At 46.1% G+C, this 23,234-nt stretch overlaps 1 protein-coding gene across 2 annotated transcripts in view; it reads left to right on the top strand.

Annotated features, from left to right (window-relative positions):
• The window catches only part of LOC109869226 (zinc finger and BTB domain-containing protein 46), an 84,368-nt gene that overhangs the window by 22,817 nt on the left and 38,317 nt on the right, over positions 1-23,234 (top strand). For both annotated transcript variants that reach the window (XM_020459212.2, XM_031804092.1), the window contains exons 2-3: positions 20,616-20,839; positions 21,102-21,957. In XM_020459212.2, the coding sequence (XP_020314801.1) occupies positions 20,651-20,839; positions 21,102-21,957 (1,045 nt within the window). In that variant the 5' untranslated portion in view covers positions 20,616-20,650. The remainder of the gene's footprint in view (positions 1-20,615; positions 20,840-21,101; positions 21,958-23,234) is intronic.

Here is a 23,234-nt window from a genome sequence, read left to right as displayed (position 1 = left end):
GAAGTTTTGTATCAAGTTGTTGTTTTATATAAGGTTCTTTATAGGTAAGCTTTTCTTTGTAAGTTTGTCTGTGCAGTAGAAATATGCTTTTTTTCCTTGTGTGTGTGCGCGTGTTTGTAAATTGGATTAGTTGGGAGGGCAGGGTGGGATATTCGATAGTCAGTATTCGTATTTGCGGAGGGGGAAGGAGGGTGTGTCTGTTGAACTCGTGAGTTCACATATAGTCATAGATTTTCCCTCCCTCTCGTTGCGTGAGATTATTGTAAGCCCCAGCCTAGTGTGGATTTGAAAAAGATGCCTCTGTTTGCTGTGGGACCGAGCGACAGTCACGCCAACCAACCTCCCACACACAAACTGATTTAAGTTTCCCTGCATAGAAGTCCCCGGCCACTAGGAGCGCTGCCTCTGGGTGAGCGTTTTCCTGTTTTCTTATGGTGGAATACAGCTCATTGAGTGCGGTTTTAGTGCCAGCCTCGGTCTGTCGTGGTATGTAGACAGCTACAAGAAATTCAGATGAAAACTCTCTAGGTCGGTAGTGTGTTCTACAGCTTATCATGAGACTTTCTTAGATGTCGTGCACCAGCCATTTACAAATATGCATAGGCCCCAGCCACGTGCTGTTCTGTCCTGCCGATAGAGTGTATAACCCACCAGCTGTGTGTTCTTATTGTCGTCATTTAGCCACGACTTGGTGAAAACATAAGATAATACAGTTTTTAATGTCCCGTTGGTAGGATATACGTGCTTTCAGTTTGTCCCATTTATTTTCCAGCGATTGACCGTTAGCTAGTAGAATGGAAGGCACGGGTAGCCACTCGTCTCCTGATCCTCACAAGGCATCCTGATCTCTTTCCGCGAAACCTACGCTTCCTTTTCCAGCGAATCACGGGCATCTGGGCCTGGTCGGGTGTCTGTAGTATTTCCCTCGCGTCCGACTCATTGAGGATCTGGGCCTGGTCGGGAGTGTCCGTAGTATATCCCTCGCGTCCGACTCATTGAGGATCTGGACCTGGTCGGGAGTGTCCGTAGTATATACCTCGCGTCCGACTCATTGAGGATCTGGGCCTGGTCGGGTGTCCGTAGTATATACCTCGCATCCGACTCATTGAGGATCTGGGCCTGGTCGGGTGTCCGTAGTATATACCTCGCATCCGACTCATTGAGGATCTGGACCTGGTCGGGAGTGTCCGTAGTATATCCCTCGCGTCCGACTCATTGAGGATCTGGGCCTGGTCGGGTGTCCGTAGTATATACCTCGCATCCGACTCATTGAGGATCTGGGCCTGGTCGGGAGTGTCCGTAGTATATACCTCGCATCCGACTCATTAAAGAAGAAGAACTCCTCGTCCAATTTGAGGTGAGTAATCCCAGTTCTGATGTCCAGAAGCTCTTTTTCGGTCTTAAGAGTAGCAGCAACATTATGTACACAACAAATTACGAACAATGCGACAAAAACTATCAAAATAGCTTGGTTGGTTAAGAGCCAATAAGAAGGCAGTCCTCTTTACTTTAATAATAACTATGTTTGTATAGTTTATTTATTTACATTTATTGGTGCCTGTTAATTAAAAGCCGAACTGCAGCATTTTTAACTAACAGTAGACGATGGAGGGAGTTCTGACTGAGACACAGTATGTATACAAAGAGTTCAGTAATCTAGGCAAGAGGAAGTCAAATAATGTACAACTTTAACCAGATCAGTGACTGAAATAAAATACTAGACTTGAGCTATATTTGTTAGCTGATAAAAGCAGGACTGGACACAGTTCTCTACACACAGCTTTAACTGTTGTGGGTCTATTACTCCTATGATAAGATGTATTTGTTGATTAATATGCAGTGGCATATTCATTCCCGTTGTAATGCCACTGCACTTTATGGCGCTGCTTGTTTTCACAGCTAGGGAATGGGCTGACTCTGATCTGTGTACGGTGGTGTAGTGTACTGTGGTGTAGTGTACGGTGGTGTACTGTACGGTGGTGTACTGTACGGTGGTGTAGTGTACGGTGGTATAGTGTACTGAACGGTGGTGTAGTGTACGGTGGTGTACTGTGCGGTGGTGTAGTGTACGGTGGTGTAGTGTACGGTGGTGTAGTGTACTGTGGTGTAGTGTATGGTGGTGTAGTGTACTGTGGTGTAGTGTACGGTGGTGTAGTGTACTGTGGTGTAGTGTACGGTGGTGTACTGACCGGTGGTGTAGTGTAGTGTACGGTGGTGTACTGAACGGTGGTATACTGTATGGTGGTGTAGTGTACGGTGGTGTACTGTACTGTGGTGTAGTGTACGGTGGTGTACTGAACGGTGGTGTAGTGTAGTGTACGGTGGTGTACTGTACGGTGGTATAGTGTAGTGTACGGTGGTATAGTGTAGTGTACGGTGGTGTACTGAACGGTGGTGTACTGTACGGTGGTATAGTGTACGGTGGTGTACTGTACGGTGGTGTAGTGTAGTGTACAGTGGTGTACTGAACGGTGGTATACTGTACGGTGGTGTAGTGTACGGTGGTGTACTGTACGGTGGTGTACTGTACGGTGGTGTATTGAACGGTGGTGTACTGTACGGTGGTATAGTGTAGTGTACGGTGGTATAGTGTAGTGTACAGTGGTGTACTGTACGGTGGTGTAGTGTAGTGTACGGTGGTATAGTGTACTGTACGGTGGTGTACTGAATGGTGGTGTACTGTACGGTGGTATAGTGTAGTGTACGGTGGTGTAGTGTAGTGTACGGTGGTGTAGTGTACGGTGGTGTACTGTACGGTGGTGTACTGTACGGTGGTGTACTGTACGGTGGTGTATTGAACGGTGGTGTACTGTACGGTGGTATAGTGTAGTGTACGGTGGTATAGTGTAGTGTACAGTGGTGTACTGTACGGTGGTGTAGTGTAGTGTACGGTGGTATAGTGTACTGTACGGTGGTGTACTGAACGGTGGTGTACTGTACGGTGGTATAGTGTAGTGTACGGTGGTGTAGTGTAGTGTACGGTGGTGTACTGTACGGTGGTGTAGTGTAGTGTACGGTGGTGTACTGAACGGTGGTGTACTGTACGGTGGTATATTGTAGTGTACGGTGGTATAGTGTAGTGTACAGTGGTGTACTGAACGGTGGTATAGTGTAGTGTACAGTGGTGTACTGTACGGTGGTATAGTGTAGTGTACAGTGGTGTACTGTACGGTGGTGTACTGAACGGTGGTGTACTGTACGGTGGTGTACTGCACGGTGGTGTACTGTACGGTGGTGTACTGTACGGTGGTATAGTGTAGTGTACAGTGGTGTACTGTACGGTGGTATAGTGTAGTGTATGGTGGTGTACTGTACGGCGGTATAGTGTAGTGTACAGTGGTGTACTGTATGGTGGTGTACTGTACGGTGGTATAGTGTAGTGTACGGTGGTGTACTGTACGGTGGTGTACTGTACGGTGGTGTAGTGTACGGTGGTGTACTGTACGGTGGTGTACTGTACGGTGGTGTAGTGTACTGTGGTGTACTGTACGGTGGTGTACTGTACGGTGGTATAGTGTAGTGTACGGTGGTGTAGTGTAATGTACTGTGGTGTACTGTACGGTGGTATAGTGTAGTGTACAGTGGTGTACTGTACGGTGGTATAGTGTAGTGTACAGTGGTGTACTGTACGGTGGTGTACTGTACGGTAGTGTAGTGTACTGTGGTGTAGTGTACTGTTGTGTACTGAACGGTGGTGTACTGTATGGTGGTGTAGTGTACGGTGGTGTAGTGTACTGTGGTGTAGTGTACTGTGGTGTACTGAACGGTGGTGTACTGTATGGTGGTGTAGTGTAGTGTACAGTGGTGTACTGTACGGTGGTATAGCGTAGTGTACGGTGGTGTACTGAACGGTGGTGTAGTGTACTGTGGTGTACTGAACGGTGGTGTAGTGTAGTGTACGGTGGTATAGTGTAGTGTACGGTGGTGTACTGTACGGTGGTGTAGTGTACGGTGGTGTACTGTACGGTGGTGTAGTGTACGGTGGTGTAGTGTAGTGTACGGTGGTATAGTGTAGTGTACGGTGGTATAGTGTAGTGTATGGTGGTGTAGTGTAGTGTACGGTGGTATAGTGTAGTGTACGGTGGTGTAGTGTAGTGTACGGTGGTGTAGTGTACGGTGGTATAGTGTAGTGTACGGTGGTATAGTGTAGTGTACGGTGGTGTAGTGTAGTGTACGGTGGTATTGTGTAGTGTACGGTGGTATAGTGTAGTGTACGGTGGTGTAGTGTAGTGTACGGTGGTATAGTGTAGTGTACGGTGGTGTAGTGTAGTGTACGGTGGTATAGTGTAGTGTACGGTGGTGTAGTGTAGTGTACAGTGGTGTAGTGTAGTGTACAGTGGTATAGTGTAGTGTACAGTGGTGTACTGTACGGTGGTGTAGTGTAGTGTACAGTGGTGTACTGTACGGTGGTGTACTGTACGGTGGTGTAGTGTAGTGTACAGTGGTATAGTGTAGTGTACAGTGGTGTACTGTACGGTGGTGTACTTTATGGTGGTATAGTGTAGTGTACAGTGGTGTACTGTACGGTGGTGTAGTGTACTGTGGTGTACTGAACGGTGGTGTACTGTGGTGTAGTGTACTGTGGTGTACTGTACGGTGGTCTACTGTACGGTGCTGTAGTGTGGTGTACTGTATGATGGTGTAGGTTACGGTGGTGTAGGTTACGGTGGTGTACTGTACGATGCTGTAGTGTAGTGTACTGTGGTGTAGGTTACGGTGGTGTAGTGTACAGTGGTGTAGTGTACGTGGTGTACTGTACGGTGGTGTAGTGTACTGTCATTTAGCGTCTCGTACCATCGTGTGTTGAACAGTTAGCTGTTTTGTTGTGACACCTCTCATGGTGAGAGTTACAGCAAGGTGTTAAATCTCTATCACAGACACATACTTGGAGATACGGACACACATACACACGAAAACACACACGGTGAGAGCTCAAGGAAGGTATTACATTTTAGTGGTGGTCGTTCCTTAGTCCCCAGGTAGTCATCAGTATCACCACTGTGCCACTTGATGCTGTTGACTGGCTCTTCTCTGTTCTGAGAAACACAGGAGGATGATTAGGAAAGGGGAAGGAGAGGTAGAGGATGAGACGTAGGAGGGAAAGATGGAGAAGGAGGATGACTAGATATTGTGACGAGAACAGGGAGAGACGGGAGTTTCCTTCATGGTTTAAACCAAGACCCGTTGCTTCATTTCCTGTCAGGCAATGGGTCCCCATAGTGTGGGACCAGTGAAATAATGGGTCCCCATAGTGTGGGACCAGTGAAATAATGGGTCCCCATAGTGTGGGACCAGTGAAATAATGGGTCCCCATAGTGTGGGACCAGTGAAATAATGGGTCCCCATAGTGTGGGACCAGTGAAATAATGGGTCCCCATAGTGTGGGACCAGTGAAATAATGGGTCCCCATAGTGTGGGACCAGTGAAATAATGGGTCCCCATAGTGTGGGACCAGTGAAATAATGGGTCCCCATAGTGTGGGACCAGTGAAATAATGGGTCCCCATAGTGTGGGACCAGTGAAACAATGGGTCCCCATAGTGTGGGACCAGTGAAACAATGGGTCCCCATAGTGTGGGACCAGTGAAATAATGGGTCCCCATAGTGTGGGACCAGTGAAATAATGGGTCCCCATAGTGTGGGACCAGTGAAATAATGGGTCCCCATAGTGTGGGACCAGTGAAATAATGGGTCCCCATAGTGTGGGACCAGTGAAATAATGGGTCCCCATAGTGTGGGACCAGTGAAATAATGGGTCCCCATAGTGTGGGACCAGTGAAATAATGGGTCCCCATAGTGTGGGACCAGTGAAATAATGGGTCCCCATAGTGTGGGACCAGTGAAATAAATGCTGTATGTGGTGGATTTCAGTTCCTTACAGTCGGCCAGACACTTATTGTTTTTACCAGAAAGCCCAAGGAGAATCAGGTTCAGACAGGATTTGAAATGGGAGATTTTAAGGATCGGCCCCTTTTTTTTCAATTTTCACCTAACATGACATACCCAAATCTAACTGCCTGTAGCTCAGGCCCTGAAGCAAGGATATGCATTTTCTTGGTACCATTTGAAAGAAAACACTTTGAAGTTTGTGGAAATGTGAAAGTAATGTAGGAGAATATAACACATTAGATCTGGTAAAAGATAATACAAATAAAAAAAACATAAAATTAAATCAAATGTAGTACCATCATCTTTGAAATGCAATAGAAAGGCCATAATGTATTATTCCAGCCCAGGTGCAATTTAGATAATTGAGATATTGGTCACTAGATGGCAGCAGTGTATGTGCAAAGTTTTAGTCTGATCCAATGAACCATTGTATTTCTATTCAAAATTCGTATCAAGACTGCCAAATGTGCCTAATTTGTTTATTAATAACTTTTCATGTTCATAACTGTGCACTCTCCTCAAACAATAGCATGATATTCTTTCACAGTAATAGCTACTGTAAATTTGACAGTGCAGTTAGATGAACAAGAATGTAAGCTTTCTGCCAATATCAGATATGTCTATGTCCTGGAAATGTTCTTGTTACTTACAACCTCATGCTAATCTCATTAGCCTACATTAGCTCAACCATCCAGCAGGGGACCCACCAATCCTGAAGAAGTTTTAAAAACTGTATATACAGTATTTTGGTATATTTTGTATTTCTAGAAAGTGGGTCTTTTATATGTACATTTGGTATCTTATTCAGCTGTACTGAAATGCAGGTTAATATGCCACAACTGCAGAGTCAATCATATACTTTTGAGTCAATTTGTACATGACCATAGCACTCTAAACCCACATAGAATTGATGAGATAATTCCTGAGACAAATCTTTTGACATCTGAGTGACAAGTCATCACACCGAGCTCCTCAGATGCCCTGTTTGTTCAAGCGGCCAATCCAGGCTTTATTCTACCTAACGCCAACTCTTCTCAAACAATAGACTCTCTGTTTAGTTATCTATTCCCTGAGCCTCACCTCCTCACCCTTCACTCCCCTGCCTGCCTCTTTGCCTTCCTCTGTTCATCCCTCCTTCCCTGTTCTTAAACCTCACTCACTCCCTCCATCCCTTGATCCATTCTCTTTCCCCTCCCTCCTCTCCCTCACCTCATTCCTCCATCTGATTCTCCAACAGAGGTAATGAGATGTTTCATTATTTGCATTTCACAGCTTTTAATAGTCTGAGAATTTAGGCTAAGCCCCGGGTCATCAATGAGGGAGATACCAGGGGAACCAAGCCTGGCTGAGGGGCCTGGGAGAGACTAAATAGACCAGAAACACTGCAGAGAGAGGGAGAATGAGAGAGGGATGAGAGAAAGAAAGGAAGGTAGAGGGAGAGAGACCCTTATTGAATAAAGGGCACTGACACAAATTTGACATTTACATCATTTATCAGACTTTCTCATCCAAAGTAACAAGGGCAGTTTGGGTTAAGTGCATTGCTCAATGGCACATCAAACAGATTTTCACCTAGTCAGTTTGGGGATTCAAACCAGCATCCTTTGGTTACTGGCCCAACGCTTTTAACCGCTAGGCTAACTGCCACCCCCACAGAGAATTTATAGGGGGTTAGATTCATAGAGATATCCAGGAGGAACCATGTTATATGCCAGAGAGTCACACACTGTGATCAAACAAACCATGCAGTCATTAACAGGAGGGAATATTTCATTCACAGGTTTCAAGTTTCAATGTCACATGCACAAGTACAGTGAAATTCCTTTCTTGCAAACGCAAATTCATATTCCAGTACAGTATTAACACCATAGCAGTTTCAGGCTTGGTGAACTCTGACAGACAAAATAAGGTTCTGAAAGAGGTTTTGTCCCCTGGACATTGTTAAGACAGAAGCTGAGTCTGTATCGGTACATTATTCATTATGTATGTAAACATACAGTAGTTTTATCCATCAGCTATGACTAAGCTAACTTAGCCTTTAGCTAACAATGTACGGACGCTGTTAATGAAACAAAGATGGCACTGTAGCGCCCTGAGCCAACGTCTGCCCCTGAGCATGTCTCTGGTCAGATCATAGAGCTTAGCTACTACCAAAGTGAGTTCACCCTGGGTATTTTGGCTAGCTGTCACACTGAGTATTTGGACAAGCTATAATGATATCCCTGTGGTGTTCAGGGTGCAGACAGGGTACTGGGCAAGGTAAGTAGTTGAGGTGAGGTAAGCTCTACCTGGCACACATCCGTTGCCTTGTGATACAATCTTCACATGCAGTACACACTATGTTCTCTACAGCAGTGTTTCCCAACTCCAGTCCTCCAGTATCTCCAACAGCACACATTGTTATTGTAGCCCCGGGCAAGCACACCTGATTCAACTTGTCAACTAATCATCAAGCTCTCAATGACTCTCTGGAGTCACTAAAGATCCCATGTCACTTATCATAAGAGTAGGAGTGTTAACCCCGGTGTCTTGGCTATATTCCCAATCTGACCCTCATTCAGTACCACCATGGCTCTATACCTCAACAACTACACATACAGTACCACCATGGCTCTATACCTCAACAACTACACATACATTACCACCATGGCTCTATACCTCAACAACTACACATACAGTACCACCATGGCTCTATACCTCAACAACTACACATACAGTACCACCATGGCTCTATACCTCAACAACTACACATACAGTACCACCATGGCTCTATACCTCAACAACTACACATACAGTACCACCATGGCTCTATACCTCAACAACTACACATACAGTACCACCATGGCACTATACCTCAATAACTACACATACAGTACCACCATGGCGCTATACCTCATCAGCTACACCTACAGTACCACCATGGCGCTATATCTCAACAACTACACATGCAGTACCACCATGGCTCTATAACTCAACAACTACACATACAGTACCACCATGGCTCTATACCTCAACAACTACACATACAGTACCACCATGACTCTATACCTCAACAACTACACATACAGTACCACCATGACTCTATACCTCAACAACTACACATACAGTACCACCATGGTGCTATATCTCAACAACTACACATACAGTACCACCATGGCGCTATATCTCAACAACTACACATGCAGTACCACCATGGCTCTATACCTCAACAACTACACATACAGTACCACCATGGCTCTATACCTCAACAGCTACACCTACAGTACCACCATGGCTCTATACCTCAACAACTACACATACAGTACCACCATGGCTCTATACCTCAACAACTACACCTACAGTACCACCATGGCTCTATACCTCAACAACTACACATACAGTACCACCATGGCTCTATACCTCAACAGCTACACCTACAGTACCACCATGGCTCTATACCTCAACAACTACACATACAGTACCACCATGGCTCTATACCTCAACAACTACATATACAAGTACAGGTACATATGATGTATGTCATACATGCACACTCTTGCACAGACAAATGCACACGGACACGCACAGACACACAGACACACATGGGCGCCTCTACACAAACACACACATCTTCACCGATCCTCCTCACACCTTTCTTCCCTCTCCTTCGGCTTATCCCAGCTGATCCAAGTGGTGAACACTTTCACCTTGGAGTTGGGGAGTGGCCCGGGCTTTAGAAGAGAGATGGAGAGGGATTGGAGGAGAGGTGGAGAGGAGACTTTAAGACGCCTTGGATAAGCCTGCTGGATCCGCTTTCGTCACTCCATGGTAAGACTGTCCTCTCTGGTCCTGGGCTACCAGGACCAGAGCCAGTACTTTGGATCAAACATATGGACGGGGATGGAGTAAGAGGTAAGGACGGGGATAGGGACAGGGAACTGGTACAGGGGACAGGGACAGACAGACAGACAAAGGGACAGACATAGAGTGGGAGTGAGTCCATACAGCCATGTACAAGGTGCCTGACAGACAGTCCTGATGCACAACACAAGAGATAACACTGCATCTATTCATTGATTATGGTTTTCTTTTGTTGTTTCTGTCGCCAAACCTTCTCTGCCTCGCTGCCCGTGTGTGTGCATGTGTGTATGTTTCTACTGTGTGTGGGTGTGTGCATTATTTTAGCCTGTGCCTGTTTAGTTGACGGGCTGCCACCCCATCGCGGAGCCAGAGCAGCTCTGTAGGATTGGGGATTAACTCAAGGATAATGGCCTTTCTGTAGGATTGAGGATTAACCCCAGGATAATGGTCAGTTGATGCCCAGTTGACTGGAAGGAAAGCTGTTTAAAAAATATTGTCTGCCTCTGAGTCAAACTGACAGAGGCACGTCTTAGAGGCTCTCTCTGTTTCCCTCCCTCCCTCGCTCTCTTTTTCTCTCTCTTTCTACCTCTCTCTGTCTCCCTCTTTCTGTCTGCCTCTCCTTCTACCTCTTTGACAACCTCTCTCTCTTTCTACCTCTCTCTGTCTCCCTCTGTCTCCCTCTCTCTCTGTCTCCCTCTTTCTCCCTCTCTCTCTTTCTACCTCTTTGACTCCCTCTCTCTCTTTCTACCTCTCTCTGTCTCCCTCTTTCTCCCTCTCTCTCTTTCTACCTCTTTGACTCCCTCTCTCTCTTTCTACCTCTTTGACTCCCTCTCTCTCTTTCTACCTCTCTCTGTCTCCCTCTTTCTCCCTCTCTCTCTTTCTACCTCTTTCTCGCTCTGTCCATTCATGTCTCTTCAATTCTCTTTCTCTACGTCTCTCGCTGTCTCTATCTCTAACTCTTCCCTCTCTCTGTCGGCCTCTTTCTTTCTCTCCACCTCTCTGCCTTTCCTCTCCCCTCATATCTACTTCCTCTCAGGTCAAGTTGTTGTCCTTGCTTAGAGCGACAACAACAACAAAAAAGAGAAGGAGCCCCATTCCCTCTCTCCATCACCCGTCTCTCTGTCTCTTCTCCTTAGTTGTCAAGTTTAGACCTAAAGTACCTGGGTTGTGACTGGATCAGGGTAGTTGGGATGTGTGTACAGTAATGTATGTGTGTGTTGTGATTGGTAGTTTGTGTGGGTGTGTGTCTGTGTGCTGTGTGTGTGAGCAGGGAAGCTGTAATGTGTGTGTGGCTTGAGGATGGTAGTCACTTCTGATTTGGGCTCTGTAAGGGTGACAGAGACTTAAAGCTCTACTGGTATGCTTTACTGAGAGCCCCTGAGTGCTTTGTGTCTCTCTCCACTCTCTGTGTTTAACGTTATCTTTCTCTCCCTCTCTTTTACACACACAAAAACACACACACTATCACTGCATGGTGTAGGGGACACAAAATGATTAAAAGACCCCCGTCACACATACACAACCACACACACAAAACCCATTAGTCTGTCTCCTGAACATTTCTCTCTTTTTTCTCTGAAGAAAAGAAAGTAGTTCACTTGAGTTTGCTATTCGATGTCCCTGTGAAAGAAAGCAGTCAGGCGCTTTAGTGTTGAAGAATGCCAGGTTCTGCGGCCTTGTCTGTCTATCACTATTTTAAACGAGTCACACTCGTTTGTTTTGTTTTGCTGGGGCTGTATGAATGAAGTGCGTTAGTTAGCGATATTCATCCCCACTGAGCACAGACGTCAATTCAACGTCTATCCCACGTTGGTTCAACATAATTTCATTGAAATGGTGTGGAATCAATGTGTATTCAACCAGTGTGTGCCCAGTGGGTCAGTTCTATTATTTTTCATTGATCCTGTTCTTTCTTTCTTTCTTTCTCTCTCTCTCTCTCTCTCTCCCTCTCTCTCCCTCTCTCTCTCTCTCTCTCCCTCTCTCTCTCTCTCTCTCCCTCTCTCTCTCTCTCTCTCTCTCTCTCTCTCTCTCTCTCTCTCTTTCTCCCTCTCTCTCTCTCTCTCTCTCTCTCTCTCTCTCTCTCTCTCTCTCTCTCTCTCTCTCTCTCTCTCTCTCGCTCTCTCTCTCTCTCTGTCTCTCTGCTTCTCTCACTCTCCCCCTCCCCCCCCTCTCTCTCTACTTATAGCAGTTTATTTTTAATGCGATTCATCTTGGGTAATTTCAGATTTGATTGAGAAACATTTTCTTTAGTTCTCTAAGACAACCCGGTTCAGCTCTGTTGAATTCTCAGGAGAAGTCAAACACTCTGTCAACTGAAGTGTACTGCACCCTGATTAAGGCTGTAATTCTATATAAAACAAAACAGAACTTTCCTACCCAACTTTCACAGCACATACATCCAATTCATTATTGGTGTATTCCAAGAGAGGCTGAATACCTTTCTCTCTTCCTCATTCCCCTTGGTTGGATGATTGTTTTTAACAGCAGTAGTCCTTTGCAATGGACTGTACTATTCTCAATATTCTCCTAATGATACCACTACTTGAAAGCAGCCAATTAGGCAAATGATCCACAGAGTTCAGAGGTCGAAAGACAGCTCACTCCATTAAAGTAATCTTTCCCCTCCCTCTTGCTCCTTCTCTCCTCTCCCCCCTCTCTTTCTCTCTCTCTCAATTCACTTCCAATGGATTTTTTTGTCATGGGAAACATATGTTTTCATTGTCAAAGCAAGTGAAATAGATAATAAACAAAAGTGAAATGAACAATTAAACAGTAAACATTACACTCATAAATGTTCCAAAGGAATAGAGACATTTCAAATGTCACATTATGTCTATATACAGTGTTGTAATGATGAGCAAATAGTTCAAGTACAAAAAGGAAAATTAACATAAATATGGGTTGTATTTACAATGGTGTTTGTTCTTCACTGGTTGCCCTTTTCTTGCGGCAACAGGTCACACACCTTGCTGCTGTAATGGTACACTGTGGTATTTCACCCAATAGATATGGGAGTTTATCAATATTGGATTTGTTTTAGAATTCTTTGTGGGTCTGTGTAATCTGAGGGAGATATGTGTCTCTAATATGGTCATACATTTGGCAGGAGGTTAGGAAGTGCAGCTCAGTTTCCACCTCATTTTGTGGGCAGTGTGCACATAGCCTGTCTTCTCTTGAGAGCCAGGTGGCCTTTCTCAATAGCAAGGCATTTCTCACTGAATCTGTACATCGTCAAAGCTTTCCTTAAATGTGGGTTAGTTACAGTGGTCAGGTATTCTGTCACTGTGTACTCTCTGTTTAGGGCCAAATAGCATTCTAGTTTGCTCTGTTTTTTTGTTAATTCTTTCCAATGTGTCAAGTAATTATCTTTTTGTTTTCTCATGATTTGGTTGGGTCTAATTGTGTTGCTTAGTACCAGCTTGCTTAGGGGACTCTTCTCTAGGTTCATCTCTCTGTAGGTGATATCTTTGTTTTGGATAGTTTGGGAATCACTTCCTTTTAGGTGGTTGTAGAACTGAATGTCTCTTTTTAGGATTTGGATAATTAGTAGGTATAAGGCTAATTCTGTTCTGCATGCATTATTGGGTGTTTTACATTGTACACAGAGGACATTTTTGCAGAATTCTGCATACAGAGTCTCAATTTGATGTTTGTCCCATTTTGTGAATTCTTGGTTCTTGAGCTGACCTCAGACCTCACAACCATAAATGGCAATGGGTTCTATCACTAACTGAAGTATTTTTAGGCCAAGTGTGATGTTTCTTTTGATGGCGTAGAAGAATACCTTTCTTACCTGGTCTCTCAGATCATTCACAGCTTTGTGGAAGTTACCTGTGGCACTGATGTTTAGGCCGAGGTATGTACAGTTTTTTGTGTCCTCTAGGGTTAACGGTGTCTAGAGGGAATTTGTATTTGTGGTCCTGGCGACTGGACCTTTCTTGGAACACCATTATTTTGGTCTTACTGAGATTTACTGTCAGGGCCCAGGTCTGACAGAATCTGTACAGAAGATCTAGGTGCTGCTGTAGGCCCTCCTTGGTTGGTGACAGAAGCACTCCTTGGTTGGTGACTTCAGATTCCAGTAGGGTGAGGTCAGGTGCTGCAGACTGTTCGTTGATATATATATGTTGTAGAGGGCGGGGCTCAAGCTGCGACTTCCCTGTCAAATGTATTTGTTATTTTTTTGCCAATTTCAAATCAAATCAAACTGTAGACCTTACCGTGAAATGCTTACTTACGAGCCCATAACCAACAATGCAATTCAAGAAAGAGTTAAGAAAATATTTCCCAAATAAATTTAAGTAAAAAATTATAAAAAGTAACACAATAAAATAACAATAATGAGGCTATATACAGGGGGGTACCGGTACCGTGTCAATGTGTGGGGGTACAGGTTAGTTGAGGTCATTTGTTTATGTAGGTAGGGGTAATGTGACTATGCATAGATAATAATCAGCGAGTAACAGCAGTGTGAAAACAAATGGGGGGGTCAATGTAAATTGTCCAGGTGGCCATTTTATTAATTGTTCAGCAGTCTTATGGCTTGGGGGTAGAAGCTGTTACGGAGCCTTGCCGTGCGGTAGCAGAGAGAACAGTCTATGACTTGGGTGACTGGAGTCTTTGACAATTTTTTGGGCCTTCCTCTGAAACCGCCTGGTATAGAGGTCCTGGAATGCAGGAAGCTTGGCACCAGTGATGTACTGGGCCGTACGCACTACCCTCTGTAGCGCCTTACGGTCAGATGCTGAGCACTAACCACACACTTGTTGTTTCTGTACATGGATTTCATAATGTCGTTTGTTTTTCCCCCAACACCGCTTTCCATAAATTTGTATAGCAGACCCTCAAGCATGAGAAGACTTTGCCTTTGTTTTGGTTGGTTTGTTTGTCAATTAGGGTGTGCAGGGTAAATATGTGGTCTGTTGTGATGTAATTGGTTAAACAGCCAATTTGACATTTGGATTGGTGTGATCAGTCCGTGGTTCCAAATATTGGGGAAAATGCCAGAGCTAAGAATGATGTTAGAGTTTAAATTTGTGGTATATTTCATAATTTCATTTAGGATACCATCAACACCACAGGCCTTTTTGGGTTGAAGGGTTTGTATTTTCTCCTGTAGTTCATTCAATGTACCGTCTCTCTCTCTCTGCCAAATTCTCTCTCGGTCTTTCTCTGTTTTCTAGGTCTACTGAAGCGCTAAATCTCATTAGTGTTCCCTCTATCTCCACCTCGATCTCCCTACATCTCTCTCAGCAAGATGTTGTTTTATCCTCCAGCCACACGTTGTTTTCTTTCAATTTGAAGCGTAATTTAACATGTCGCTGTAACCCCCCCCCCCCCCACACACACACACACACACACACACACACACACACACACACACACACACACACACACACACACACACACACACACACACACACACACACACACACACACACACACACACACACACACATACACACTCCCCCACCCCAGTCTCCAGCATGTTGTTGTGTGTGATTGGGTTATGCTTTCTATAATCTAAACCCCTTAATTTACCACCCAACAAAATGTTTGTCTACTTTATAAACATGATGAAAACTGTGTGTACCATCATTAGAAAGTCCATGGTCTTTATTTAACTACATTTGACATTTAAGTAATTTAGCAGACGCTCTTATCCAGAGTGACTTACAGTTAGTGCATTAATCTTATGATATCTAGGTGGGTCAACCACATATCACAGTCACTGTGAGTACACTTTTCTTTAATAAAGTAGCTGTCAGAGCTGGGGGGGGTGCCACCTTTGGCAGCGATTACAGCCTCGAGTCTTCTTGGGTAAGCTTGGCACACCTGTATTTTGGGAGTTTCTCCTATTCTTCTCTGCAGATCCTGATCCTCTCAAGCTCTGTCAGGTTGGATGGGGAGCGTCACTGCGTCACTGCACAGCTGTTTTCAGGTCTCTCCAGAGATGTTAGATCGGGTTCAAGTCCGGGCTCTGGCTGGGCCACTCAAGGACATTCAGGGACTTGTCCCGAAGCCACTTCTGTGTTGTCTTGGCTGTATGCTTAGGGTGTTGTCCTGTTGGAAGGTTAACCTTCTCCCGAGTCTAAGGTCCTCAGCACTCTAGAGCAGGTTTTCATCAAGGATCTCTCTGTACTTTGCACCGTTCATCTTTCCATCGAACCTGACTACTTTTGACAAACTCCAAGCTGGCTGCAGAGATGCTTGTCCTTCTAGAAGGTTCTCCCATCTCCACAGAGGAATCCTGGGGCTCTGTCAGAGTGACCATTGGGTTCTTGGTCACCTCCCTGACCAAGGCCCTTCATCCCCAACGGTTTAGTTTGGCTGGATGGCCAGCTCTAGGAAGAGTCTTGGTGGTTCCAAATTTATTCCATTTAAGAATGATGGTGGCTACTGTGTACTTGGGGACCTTCAATGCTGCAGAAATGTTTTGGTACCCTTTCCCAGATCTGTGCCTCGACACAATCCTGTCTCAGAGCTCTATGGACAATTCCTTCGACCTAATTGCTTGGTTTTTGCTCTGATATGCACTGTCAACTGTGGGAGCTTATATAGACAGGTGTGTGCCTTTCAAAATATTGTCCAATCAATTTAATATCCTACAGGTGTACTCCATTCAAGTTGTAGAAATATCTCAAGGATGATCAATGGAAACAGGATGCACCTGAGCTCAATGTTGAGTCTCATAGCAAAGTGTCTGAATACTGATGTAAATAAGTAATTACATTTGTTTTGTTTTTTATTATTTGCACACACACACAAAAAACTGTTTTCGCTTTGTCATTATGGGGTATTGTGTGTAGATTGATGAGGGGGAAATGATTTAATACATGTTAGAATAAGGCTGTAAATAACAAAATTTGGAAAAAGGGAAGCGATCTGATCACCTACCGAATGAACTGTATTTCACATAATACACAGGTTACATGGGTCTTCTCAGTGTTATAAGGTGATATTGTATTACAGGATAAACACATGTCCATTTAAAGTAGAGTGAAAAGGACCACATTCAGGGTCAGAATATCATCTTAATGGTAGAAATGTACCGGTAGGTCTCTGCTCTCTAGATTTTTCAAAGTGCAGAGATTGGCCATTCCTTTATGCAGCTTGATAATATGCTAGAAAGCCTTGGTGAAAGGGGGAGAGGAGGAGATGGAGGAGAGGATGAAAGGAGGAAGGATGACAGGAATAATTGTGTCCTTAAAAGCTGTGGGGTTTGTGTTGGGAGGTGAGAGGTGAGGTCTTTCAACGCCTCCATCAGCCCAAGGGAGGTTAGACGCCACATAGATTTTTGACAAGTGAATGAGAGGAGAATAAACTAGCCTACATCAAAACATGCTTTTAGACAGACTGGGGTACAATGTCATTTTACATTGAAGCAAGTTTCTCCTCAGCCAATGTCATTTTACATTGAAGCAAGTCTCTCCTCAGCCAATGTAAGTACAGACTTTTTGACAAGCCAAACCAAACTAAAAACCCTGCTTACAAGGCAACAGTCAGACACTGTATGTGTGTGAGGCAACAGTCAGGTGTGTGAGGCAACAGTCAGGTGTGTGTGTGAGGCAACAGTCAGATACTGTATGTGTGTGAGGCAACAGTCAGGTGTGTGAGGCAACAGTCAGGTGTGTGTGAGGCAACAGTCAGGTGTGTGTGAGGCAACAGTCAGGTGTGTGAGGCAACAGTCATGTGTGTGTGAGGCAACAGTCAGGTGTGTGTGAGGCAACAGTCAGGTGTGTGTGAGGCAACAGTCAGTTGGAAGAAATCCAGAACCGTTTTAGACAGTTTAGAGAGAGAAATCCGCTTCATTGCTTGTCACCGTCAATCAGCCCAACCCCCATCCCCCTAACACACACACACAGACACGCACACACACACACACGCACGCACGCACGCACGCACACACACAGACACGCATGCACACACACACACACACACACACGCACGCACGCACACACACACACACACGCGCGTGCGCACACACACACACATATACACACACACACACACACACACACACAGACACGCACACACACACACACACACACACATACACACACACACACGCGCGCGCGCACACACGTCGACTAGAGGTGTGCCTGTCTGAGTGGATATAGAAGACACACAGGATTGATGTGATCTTACAAGCCATCAGGTTGAGCACAGCTTTCTCAAACATGACCTGAAGTGTGCCGGCCCCGAGCAAATGCTGCTGTCACCTCGGCCAACCACGGCTGTCGTCTCCCTTAACAGCCAATGAGTGGTGACAGCCACGGCGTTTCCAAAACAAATCAGTGCTGCGCATGGTAACACTACGCGTCCCGCCGATTCAGCACTCACCAAGACGAGAGCAAGAGCGTAAAACACTAATGCTCTGACTAATGTGTGTGTGTGTGTGTTGACCTGTGTGTTGTGTTGGCATTTGTGTTGTGTTGACCTGTGTGTGTGTTGACCTGTGTGTTGTGTTGGCATTTGTGTGTGTTGACCTGTGTGTGTGTTGGCCTGTGTGTTGTGTTGGCATTTGTGTTGGCACGTGTGTCTGCGAGTGCAGTTTACATAGCTGTTTTCTTTCAATTTGAAGCGTAATTTAACATGTCTGTCCCTGTAACACCCCCCCCCCCCCCCCCCCCCCCCCACGCACACACACACTCCCCCACCCCAATCTCCAGCATGTTGTTGTGTGTGATTGGGTTATACTCCCCATAATGTAAACCACTTAACTAACCACCGATCAAAATGTTTGTCTTGTGTTTTGAGGGGAGCCTTTGTCTCTTGTGTTTGTGTGGGTGGGTGTGTGTGTGTGTGCGTGTTGTGTGTGTGTGTGCGTTACTTTTCATTAACCAGTTTGCACTGTCTGTAAGTGCATCAGCAGGGCAATGCACTCCTCTCCCTTTGTTCTCTTCAATCCTCTCTCTCCTCCTCCCTTCCCTCTCTCCTCTCTCTCCCTCCCTCTTTCTCTCTCCTCCTCTCTCTTCCTCTCTTCCTCTCTTCCTCTCTTCCTCCCTTCTCTCTCTCCTCTGTGTGTTCCATCTGTCTTTAACCTGTGAATAGTCAAAGGGAACAGAGGGCTCTATCGACTTCTCATCTAATCCTTACCTATTTGATTACCACCCTAGTAGGAAGGACTTCCCTACCCATAAAGAGGTATTTCCTAGTATCAAAAGGCATTAACTGAATGAAGTGATATAGAGCACATGCACAGTAAAGCAGTTCTGCTTAGATGTCCGTTTTGTTGAAGAGTTGTGTGTAATCACTGTTGGTCAGTTACTGGGGTGATGGGGAGGAAAGATGGATGGTGGAGCTAGTCTAGCCTGTTCACCCCTTAGAGAAACCAGGACTGGCGTACTCACACACACACACGCACACACACACACACACACACACACACACACACACACACACACACACACACACACACACACACACACACACACACACACACACACACACACACACACACACAGCCTCTGGTCTTTTTAAAAATAGTTTTTCTATTGATGGTGTTGTTTGTCCATCAGGAGCATTATTATAATATACAGTATTTACCATGGTCCTCTGCTTAAGGGGAAGATACAGAACAGAACTTTATTTTCACTAGCTGATGTTGTTTTTTGTGTGTTGCTTTGAATCGGGTATTTCGAGGCAATTCAGGGCATTTATTATGCTTTGTGATTATTAGTAATAATGATAAATTGGCCGTCAGCATTGATCATCAGCATTGATCATCAGCATTGGCCGTCAGCATTGATCATCTCATACTTCCATGCTCAATGCTCAATGTGCTACTGTAACATGCTGGGAAACTGTACTGGATTTTGGACTGCTCATAACCTCCCTCCTAATCTCCCTCATAACCTCCCTCCTAACGTCCCTCCTAACCTCCCTCCTAATCTACCTCATAACCTCCCTCCTAACCTCCCTCATAACCTCCCTCCTAACCTCCCTCATAACCTCCCCCATAACCTCCCTTCCTAACCTCCCTCCTAACCTCCCTCCTAATCTCCCCCATATTCTCCCTCCTAACCTCCCTCATAACCTCCCTCCTAATCTCCCTCATAACCTCCCCCATAACCTCCCTTCATAACCTCCCTCCTAACCTCCCTCCTAATCTCCCTCATAAACTCCCTCCTAACCTCCCTCCTAACCTCCCTCCTAATCTACCTCCTAACCTCCCTCCTAACCTCCCTCATAACCTCCCTCCTAACATCCCTCATAACCTCCCTCCTAATCTCCCTCATAACCTCCCTCCTAACCCCCCTCATAACCTCCCTCCTAACCTCCCTCATAACCTCCCTCCTAACCTCCCTCATAATCTCCCTCCTAACCTCCCTCCTAATCTACCTCCTAACCTCCCTCCTAACCTCCCTCATAACCTCCCTCCTAATCTACCTCATAACCTCCCTCATAACCTCCCTCATTACCTCCCTCCTAACCTCCCTCTTAATCTACCTCCTAACCTCCCTCCTAACCTCCCTCATAACCTCCCTCCTAACCTCCCTCCTAATCTACCTCATAACCTCCCTCCTAACCTCCCTCCTAATCTACCTCATAACCTCCCTCATAATCTACCTCATAACCTCCCTCCGAACCTCCCTCATAACCTCCCTCCTAACCTCCCTCCTAACCTACCTCCTAATCTACCTCCTAACCTCCCTCCTAATCTCCCTCCTAACCTCCCTCCTAATCTACCTCATAACCTCCCTCCTAACCTCCCTCCTAATCTACCTCATAACCTCCCTCCTAACCTCCCTCCTAATCTACCTCATAACCTCCCTCCTAACCTCCCTCCCAACCTCCCTCCTTCCCATTATCCCTCCCAGTCAGCTAACCCATTGAAACGTTAACACTAAACTTTCTCTCCCTCCTTCCCTCTCTCTCACTCAGACTGTCCAGGAGAGGCTAACAGGTCAGCTAACCCAATGAACAGCAACAGGAAAGAGGACATGGAGATTTCGTCCCACTACCGGCAGCTCCTGCGTGAGCTCAACGAGCAGCGGCAGCATGGCATCCTGTGTGACGCCTGTGTCATTGTGGAGGGGAAGATCTTCAAGGCCCACAAGAACGTCCTCCTGGGCTCCTCGCGTTACTTCAAGACCCTCTACTGCCAGGTGGGTGTGGTGGAGGAGAATACACAGGTCTGGGGAGAGGTTTAAGTACATTGGTGCTGGAGGACTGGACGTTGGCCTAAATCGCAGATCACATCTTAGTGCTGCTGTCCCATTTGCTTGCTCTATAGGGTTTTAATTGATGATTAGTTGATTGAAAAATGGATGATCCTTTTTCAATTTAAAGCACTTTGGAGTTTGTGAAGAACACTATGTACAGTAAGGATACAGTAAGTCATTAATACCGTTATTATTCATCATTCAGGTGAAGAAAGGGGCGGAGCCACATCACCAAACAACCGTCACTCACCTGGACATCGTCACAGCGACAGGCTTCAAAGCCATCCTGGACTTCATGTACTCTGCCCACCTGGCGCTGACCAGTAAAAACGTCATTGAGGTGATGTCAGCTGCCAGTTACCTACAGATGACCGACATCGTCCAGGCCTGCCACGGCTTCATCAAGGCCGCGTTGGACATCAGTATCCGCTCCGAGCTGGCCGACGAACTGGCCGACTTCGAGATGGGGGCTGTCGCGGCCGCTGGGATATGTGGGGGAGGTATAGGAGGAGGTGGGGGAGGTATAGGGGGAGAAAGAGGAGGAGGAGGGTTAGGAGGGGCGGCATCAGAAGCCCTGGCGTCCATCATATCAGGAGGAAGCTCCTCGCCATGGCTGGAGAGGCGTACGAGTCCGGCCAACTCTTCTGGTGACTCAGCCATCGCCAGCTGCCATGAGGGTAGTGGCAGTACGTACGGTAAAGAGGACCAGGAGACACCCAAGAGCCATGAGAGCCAGGAAGACGGTGGCCACGACTCCCAGCACGCCTGGCCACAAGACTACCGCCCCGTCACTGTCAAAGAAGAACAAGCCTCACCCTCCTCCACTTCTCACCCCCGGGAGAGGCTCAGAGTGGGTGCAGGGGCGCAGGGGGTGCAGGGGGGAGGAGGTGACGGGGCATGGCAGCCCTCTGGGTCGGGGAGGAGGAAGAACAGGAAGAACAAGGACACAGTCAGACATATTACCCAGCAGACCGAGCTGGACAGAGACAGCAGGCCGGGCTCTCCGCTGCCCCCCGTGATGGGCGTGACTCGTTGGAGCTACAATGGACAGGACATCCCAGGTAGGAGACACACCCTGGGTTCCTGGGTACAGGACAAGGGATGGTAGAATGTGAAATAATTTGGTTGTATCTACTTAACACATATTTGATAACATGATTATCTTATATCATTTGGTAAGGTAAAAGCACATTTCCATATTTGGACAGTACATATGAATTGTCTTACATAACAAACCGCTTCCCTGTGTGTATGTGTGTATGTGTGTGTGTGTGTGTGTGTGTGTGTGTGTGTGCGTGCGTGCGTGTGTGTGTGGATAGGTAGATCATTAAGTGGTTATAAAGTGAGGGGAAGCTAATCCTGGGTGCATTAAGGGAGTTGGCTGTGAAATGGGCACACGCATGGTAGCAGCTAAGGAAAACAGGATAATTGCATTGACCTGGGTCTGCGCACGGATTATCCACGCGTCCTCGCCATCTAGACTCCTCCCCCTCTCTCTGGGGTTTAGGGAAGGACCTCTCTGAAGAGGGCGCGAGGAAGGGGAGGGAGAGGGATGATGAGAGGGGGAGAGAGGAAGGAGGGAGAGGGAGGGAGGGAGGGCTGATTCATATAGGCTTAATATTCGTTTACCTACTTAACTCTAAATTGTCTTGAAGTCTGGGACACATAATGATCTTAGGCACCACGGACAAGACACACGAACAGACACACAGTTTTGGCCGAACCAGAGTAGGTTTACAGGGTTGCATTACCCAGGAAACGTTCTCTCAGCCTTGACTAAAGGTTACAGGAAATCTCTTGTTGCCGGTGATGTATTTTGGCAGAGTTTGGCACTAGTGTAGCCATACACTGGCATTTACCTATCAGTGGTATTTTGCCTATCCCATTTTGTGAAAGGTTTTCAGTACAGTAGATCAGGCTGTCAGTAGCTGAATTGCTGTTTCCCCTGGCAGAGCTGTTCTTTAGGTTTGTGAGAGAACTGGTTTAGTTGAAGTCTTGTGTGCAGTAATGGGGTGTTGTCTTTCAGGGGATTGACAGTATTGGTATTGTGTCGTCTGGCCATTGGGTTTTTGCAGTGTGGGTTTAGTGGGCGTATAATTGGTAGGATTGTGTGTTTGAGGATGGGGTTTGGGGTTGTTTGTTTGTGTGTGTGTGTGTGTGTGTGTGTGTGTTTGTGGAGACACCCTCCTGTCCCGTTGGTTTCTGTGACGTCTTCTGGTAAGGATAAGAGGGAGAAGGGCACCTCCACTCTGAGATTAGCTTAATTGCTTCATTCTTTATTGATGGAATAATGCCTAAACACTCTCTCACTCTCTCTCTCTTTCCCTTTCTCCCCCTC

The sequence above is a fragment of the Oncorhynchus kisutch genome, linkage group LG24, assembly GCF_002021735.2.
Source record: "Oncorhynchus kisutch isolate 150728-3 linkage group LG24, Okis_V2, whole genome shotgun sequence".
NCBI classification, from domain to species: domain Eukaryota; kingdom Metazoa; phylum Chordata; class Actinopteri; order Salmoniformes; family Salmonidae; genus Oncorhynchus; species Oncorhynchus kisutch.
Note: the sequence above shows the minus strand (reverse complement) of the source record. Positions and strands in the feature narration are given on the sequence as shown.